Source organism: Nicotiana tomentosiformis, chromosome 8 (assembly GCF_000390325.3).
Source record: "Nicotiana tomentosiformis chromosome 8, ASM39032v3, whole genome shotgun sequence".
Lineage (NCBI taxonomy): Eukaryota > Viridiplantae > Streptophyta > Magnoliopsida > Solanales > Solanaceae > Nicotiana > Nicotiana tomentosiformis.
In genome coordinates, this window is record NC_090819.1 from 26,441,141 (window position 1) to 26,448,429 (window position 7,289).

The window sequence follows — 7,289 nt, forward strand, 5'->3', positions numbered from 1 at the left end:
TTCAGAAATGTAGCTCCCGGTGCTGGGCGACCACTGGGTGATTATGCTAGATCGGTCTACAACCAAGGCTTATCAAGTGTGAGACCACCTCCAGTTGCAGCTAACAATTTTAAGTTAAAGTAGGGGTTGCTTCAAACCCTTCAAAACAACTATGTCATCAGAGGAAAGATGAATGAAGACCCAAACAGTCATCTAATGGACTTCAAAGAGATTATGAACACCTTTCAATACAATGGTGTGTCACAAGATGCTATTTAATTAAGGGCATTCCTCTTCACTCTCAAAGACGATGCAAAGCACTGACTTCGAAGCTTGCCTAATGGATCGATAAGAACATGGGATGAGATGACCAGAAAATTTCTTGACAAATATTTCTCATCAGCTAAGAAGGATAAGTTTAGAAGAGAAATCCCTAACTTCTGCCAAAACGAGACTGAAACTGTGTTTGAAGCTTGGTAGATGTTTAAGGAGATAGTGTGAAAGTGTCAACATAGCGGAATGGAAGTCTGGATGTAGCTCTAGGACTTTTGGGATGGATTGAAACCAGCCTCACGAAGAACATTGAGTAATGCAGTCAGAGGCCCGTTGATGAAGAAGACTCCAGAGGAGATAGTCACAATTCTAGATGAGTTATCTGAACATGCAAATCAGTGGCTCTCTAAAATTGCTAAAAGAATAAGATCAACCGATATTCACAAAGTTGATGCTAATACATCTGTGCAGGTACAGCTTGATGCCATGGCCAAAGAAATAAGGAAGCTGACTTTAGCTTCGATACATAATGAGCCTCATGCAGCGTGTGATATATTTGGAAGAGGGCACCTTACACATGAGTGTCAAGCCTCAACCAAGGAAGTTAATGATGTCGGGAATTATTACTTCAATGCAATGGGTCAGAAGCACCCCAATTTTTCATGGAGTTCACCTAAGGGTACGACAAATGCATGGTAACAAAACAATCCTAGATTTTTAGGACAAGGAGCTCCTGGTTTAGTGAATCAGCCGAGGCCACAGTTCCATCCTCAACATTCCACTCAGCCTAGGCTAGAAGGTCTAATGAAGTCCTTCATTATCAAGACAAATGAGAGATTAGATGCTCATGGTCCAGCTATCAAAGAACTTGGCACTGGTTTGCAAAACTTGGAGAAGCAAGTGGGACAAATTGAAACTGTACAGTCTGAGAAAATCCCAGGTACTGTACTAGCTGGCACATAGAGAAATCCCAAAGAATCAGTGAATGTTGTGACCTTGAGAAGCGGGCAAGTGTTGAAAGATCCCGCCCCTGTCCAACAAGAGAGTGTACCTGAAAAAGAAGTTGAGGAGCAGCTGAAAAATGAAGTTGATAAGAAGAAGAATAAAGGTAAGAAAGGAGCTGAGAGAAAGAAGGAGGAGGAAACTTCAAGAAGGGAGGAATCTAATGAGAGCGAGCATATGCCTGCTCTACCCTTTCCCCAAAAGTTATATAGAGAAAAGCTGGAAAGGCAGTTTGAGAGATTTTTAGATATGCTGAGACAGGTTAATGTAAATTTGCCATTCACAGAAGTTCTCTTACAAATGCCAGCTTATGCCAAATTTTTGAAGGAGATCCATACAAAGAAGAGGAAGATAGAAGAGACCTCAGTGGTCAAGCTCACAGAGCATTGCAGCAAAATCTTGCAAAACAAACTCCCACAATAGTGTGGAGATATAGGGAGTTTTACTATACCTTGCTCGTTAGGCACTCTTAATTCTAATAAGTGTTTATGTGATTTTGGTGCCTCAATTAATTTAATGCCCTTGTCTATTTACAGAAAATTTGTTACAACCCAAATTCGCATACCATAGATCACGCCGTAAGTTAGTCGACGTAAATCCAAGAAGAGATTATCTTTGAGATGATAAGAAGTTAATCCTATTGGTCTTAAACGATATAAGGGTGTATAAGAGTGGTTAACAAGTATTAGAAGTTAAACGAATCAAGGATGTTGTAACCCGTATTTTCGGGTAACACTAGAGGTGATTAATTGTCCCAAGAGGTCATGTTTTAATATATTTGAATCATATAATATCCGTATCATAAGTCTTGAAGTCAAGCGAGTTATGAAACAAAAGTCGATAAAAGTTGTCGCAACTTACGTTTATAATTTTACTTAAACTTTAGGTCAAATGTTACTACATTTTTCTCCCAATATACTTGGAATTATGGGGTGATATACCTATTAAATTGAAGATCTATGAGTCTAGTTTCCAACGCATTAAACCGTTCGTCGATACAATCTCGGAATAGAGAGATATTCGCGTTTTCGCGAGAGTGCGCCAAGCTGCTCTCTATGGGGCCCACAAAGGCGGTTTAAGACATATGGACATATATAAGATACCTCAACCCCGTTTTAAGTCATTATTTTTCAGTATATTCAGACCTTATAACCCTAAAAACAGTCTCTCAAGGTTCTCTCATGATCCAAGACCCAAACAAAGGGCAAACAACACAAATCAAATGTCAGGAATCCCGTGGCGCTAGTAAGTTTCTTGTTCTTCTTGTTGTTGCTGATTTTTGTGTTGTTCGTGTGGGAGGTTGTTTTAAGTGTTTTATGTTCTGTAAATACACTTTCAAGTTTTTAATATCAACCCTAGGTGATTTCAAGTCTTCTAAAGTAATTCTAGTGCCGAAAAACCCGAATTAATTACTAGTTTCGCTTCCTTGTTCTTGAGGAAGAATTGAAGGGATATTTCGTGGAAATTTAAGGTCAAATTGGAGTTGTTATTTCTGTTTAAAGGTAAGGAACCTCTTACTCTATATATATTTAAGATTATCCAAGTTGCAGCTAAGTCGTTGAAGATAGAACTTGTGAAATATATATCGAAAGGCTTGGTAGTAATGTTGTTGGTTGGTGGACTGTTTTGGAGGCTCAATATGATTATTAATGATGTTGTTTGGGCTGTTTAGTGATTTTATTGACTTGTGGGAATTCATATAAATAGGGTAGGTGCTGTCCGTTTCATCGTAAAATAGGTTGCGATCGATACATAATAGTTACGACGCTTAAATGATAATGATAGTGTCATTTGTCTTATTGTAGACTAAGGAGTCGTGACATTTGTATAGCTTGAGTTTGGGCAGTATTTACAAGGTATGTGAGGCTATCCCCTTCATTCTTTTGCATGATTCCGATTGTACATAATTTAATGAACGAGCTTCCAAAGATACTCTACTCTTAGAAGCTAGCAGTACTTACATTGCTGCCCTTCTTATGAAACGATTGATATTGAGGTTACTTCTCTTATTCTTATATTATCAATGTTGTTGGTAGTTCCTGATTCTTATAAGATTCTTGATGAAGAGTTAATCCTAATAACGTGTACGAAGGATACCGACCTTACGTCACTCCGAAAGGTTCAAAATGTGATTCCAATGAGTCCAGCATGCATCATATATATGTATCTATTTTACTCTACCGAGCCGCGCTATAGTCGGCCGGGTATGGCACCTATTGTGCAACCACTGATCAGTTGGGTTTTACCGAGCTCCACGTGGCCGGGTACGATTCTACCGAGCCCTATGATGGTCGGGTACGTTTTACCGAGCCTATTACGGCCGGGTACGATATGATGATGGTGATACCCACAAAGACGTATGTTTTAAAAGTTTATGTATATATATGTATGTATCATGTATTTCATGTCAGTAGCCCTCAGAGGTACCCAGATGTCACAGGTTGTATATTCTCTATCCCTGTTTACATTACTGTTCTTACTTATGCTTTCCTGCCTCACATACTCAGTACTTTATTCGTATTGACGTCCTTTTTATTTGTGGACGCTGCATGTCGTGCTGTAGGTCCTGATAGACAGGTATACGCAGCTCCCCCACCACAGTAGGCTGTCCAGTTCAGCGGTTATTGGCGAGATCCCTTCTCCGGATTTGCCGTGGTCTTGGTATGCATTTTTGTTATAGACATTATGGGTATGTAGGGGCCCTGTTCCGGCAATGTTGTAGCACTTATGTTCCTTTAGAGGCTCATAGACAGGTGTCGACTTATGTATGGTTTAGAATGCCTTATCGGCTGATTTTTGTTGTATAGTCTTTCATGGCAGCATGGTAGCTCGTACCTTATATATAGTTTCTTGACAATCTTGTCGTCCCATGTTATGTATGTTCATGACATTATCTTTCATTGTTGGATGTTCATGATCCATGTCTACTATTTATATTGATCTTGTCGGCCCTTAAAGATAATAAGGAAGGTTAGATAAAATGTACGCTGGTGCTCGGAAAGTATGGCCCGGGTGCTAGTCATGACCCTCCAGTTGGGTCGTGAAAAACTTGGTATCAGAGCAAGTCTGTCCTAGGGGTTGTCTATGAGCCGTGTCTAGTAGAGTTTGTATTATGGATGTGTAGCGCGCCACATTTATAATCAGGAGGCTACATGACATCTAGGGTTGTTACCTTCTTCCTAAATCTAGATCGTGCGTAGAGTTGAGTCGTAAGTATTCATATCTAATAATCACCTTGTTTTCTTTCAGCGATGCCTTCGACTAGGAAGCAAGCGATTAGTAAACGGCTTGATACAACTGTGGGAGAGGGTAACATTCAGGTGCCTCCAGCTAGAGCAGGCCAAAGTGAGGCTCAGAGTGAGATGCCGTCTCATACCTCTCCGTCTCCTCCAGAGGATATTAGGAGGCACCCAGTACATGCAGTTCCTCCGTCTGGCACTACAGACCACGATATATGCAGTGCGGTGCAATTGTTGACTAGCTTGGTAGCTGCTCAGGCTCAGAGGCAGAATACCGGTGCTGTTGATAAACTGGTTAGTGCGAGAGTTCGTGATTTTATTAATCTAGACCCTCCAGTGTTTACCGGATCAGACCCCAAGGAGGACCCACAAACATTTATTGATCAGGTTCATCGTACATTGCGGGTTATGCATGCTAGTGATACGGAGGCAGTAGAGTTGGCTTCTTATCGGTTACGAGATTTAGCGGTTTTCTGGTATGATAGTTGGGAGAGATCTAGGGGTCCGAACGCTCCCCCAGCCGTGTGGAAGGAATTTTCTAAGGCCTTTCTTCGTCACTACTTGCCAGTTGAGATACGACGAGCTAGAGCTGATAAGTTCTTGAACCTTCGACAGGGTAATATGAGTGTACGAGAGTATAGTATACAGTTTGATTCTTTACCAAGGTATGCTCCCCATATGGTGGCCGAGATGAGTGATAGGGTGCATCTGTTCATGAACGGGTTGGGACCACATCTGATAAATGAGTGCACAACAGCCTCCTTGGTAGAAGGCAAGGATATTTCCCGTATTCAGGATTATGCCCAGACCCTGGAGGATCGTAAGCGCCAGCAAAGGGCAGATAGGGAGCAGGATAGGGGCCAGCATAAGAGGGCGAGATTTGCAGGGTATTCTGATGAGTTCAGAGGCAGTATCAGGCCCCAATCTTCAAGGAGTTCGGTGCCACCTATAGCTAGTGCTCCTCCACAGTTTCAGAGGCCTCGGTATGATCGATTTACCTATTCTGGTTCAGGTCAGAGTTCAAGGGCATCAGGCTCACAATTTCATAGAGATACTAGTTAGACGAGACCCCCAACACCTCGTTGTAATCAGTGCGGCAAGGCCCACTTTGGACTATGTCATCGAGGTTCCGATGCGTGCTATTCTTGCGGACAGCCTGGCCATATGATGCGGGATTGTCCTAACAGAGGAGGTGGTGGTATGGCTCAGCCGACTGGATCTGTGTCTGGTTCTTCCTCATCAGTTCGACCTCCAGCACAAGGTTTTCAATAGTCGACAGGTCGTGGTAGAGGTAGAGGTTCAGTTCCGAGTTCGAGTGGTGCTCAAAATCGAACCTATGCTCTAGTAGGTCGACAAGATCTCGAGTCGTCTCCGGATGTTGTTACAGGTATATTGTCTGTGTTTTCTTATGATGTATATGCGCTAATTGATCCAGGATCTACCTTATCATATGTTACACCCTTTGTGGCTAATAAGTTTGGCATTGAACCTGTATTGATAAGTAAACCACTTGCGGTATCCACTCCGATAGGAGATTCTGTGATTGCTAGAAGGGTATATAAAGGTTGCACTGTGATGATTTGTAGTCGTCAAACCTCGGCAAATTTATTTGAGTTAGAAATAGTTGATTTCGATGTGATAATGGGAATGGACTGGTTGGCCTCATGCTATGCAAATGTTGACTGTCGTACGAAGATGGTTAGGTTTCAGTTTCCTGGTGAACCCGCCATTGAATGGAAGGGGAACATTGCTACGCCGAAAGGTAGGTTTATTTCCTATCTTAAGGCAAGGAAGAGGATCTCAAAAGGTTACATTTATCATCTTGTTCGCGTTAGGGATGCGGAGGCAAAGCCGCCTACTCTACAATTAATCCCCGTGGTCAATGAATTTCCAGATGTTTTCCCAGATGAACTCCCAGGCCTTCCTCCTGAAAGGGAGATTGAGTTTAGCATTGATGCATTGCCTGACACTCAACCGATCTCTATCCCTCCATACAGGATGGCCCCGACAGAGTTGCGAGAGTTGAAGGCGCAGTTGAAGGACTTGCTAGATAAGGGTTTCATTAGGCCTAGCACTTCACCTTGGAGTGCGCCAGTCTTGTTCGTTCGGAAGAAAGATGGGTCGTTAAGGATGTGTATCGATTATTGACAGTTGAATAAGTTTACAATAAAGAACAAGTATCCACTTCCAAGAATTGATGACCTGTTTGACCAACTCCAGGGTGCCAAGTATTTCTCCAAGATTGACTTGCGTTCAGGGTATCATCAGGTGAGGGTTAAGGAGAAGGATATTCCAAAGACGGCCTTCCGGACAAGATATGGGCATTTTGAGTTCTTGGTGATGTCGTTCGGGCTAACAAATGCCCCAGCAGCTTTTATGGATCTCATGAATAGTGTATTCAGGCCCTATCTTGATGTGTTCGTGATCGTATTCATTGATGACATTCTGGTGTATTCTCGTTCGGAGGCGGAACATGCGGGCCACTTGCGGATAGTATTACAGACCCTTCAGGATCATAAGTTATATGCTAAGCTCTCTAAATGTGAATTCTGGCTGAACTCAGTAGCATTCCTTGGCCATGTGATATCTGATGAGGGTATTAGTGTCGACACTCAGAAGATCGATGCAGTGAAGAATTGGCCGAGACCTACAACACCGTTAGAAGTCCGCAGCTTCCTGGGGCTAGCAGGATATTATAGGCGGTTTGTAGAAGGGTTTTCCTCTATATCAGCACCATTGACTAAGTTAATACAGAAAGCTACCAAGTTCCAGTGGTCTGATGCTTGTGAACATAGT

At 42.4% G+C, this 7,289-nt stretch overlaps 1 protein-coding gene across 1 annotated transcript; it reads left to right on the forward strand.

Annotated features, from left to right (window-relative positions):
* The first annotated feature begins 588 nt into the window (after nucleotides 1–588).
* Nucleotides 589–1,677, forward strand: LOC138897222 (uncharacterized). The gene is made up of 3 exons (XM_070183185.1): nucleotides 589–931; nucleotides 974–1,192; nucleotides 1,274–1,677. Exons 1-3 carry the CDS (start codon nucleotides 589–591, stop codon nucleotides 1,675–1,677), a joined length of 966 nt encoding a protein of 321 aa, XP_070039286.1.
* Nucleotides 1,678–7,289: the final 5,612 nt, after the last annotated feature.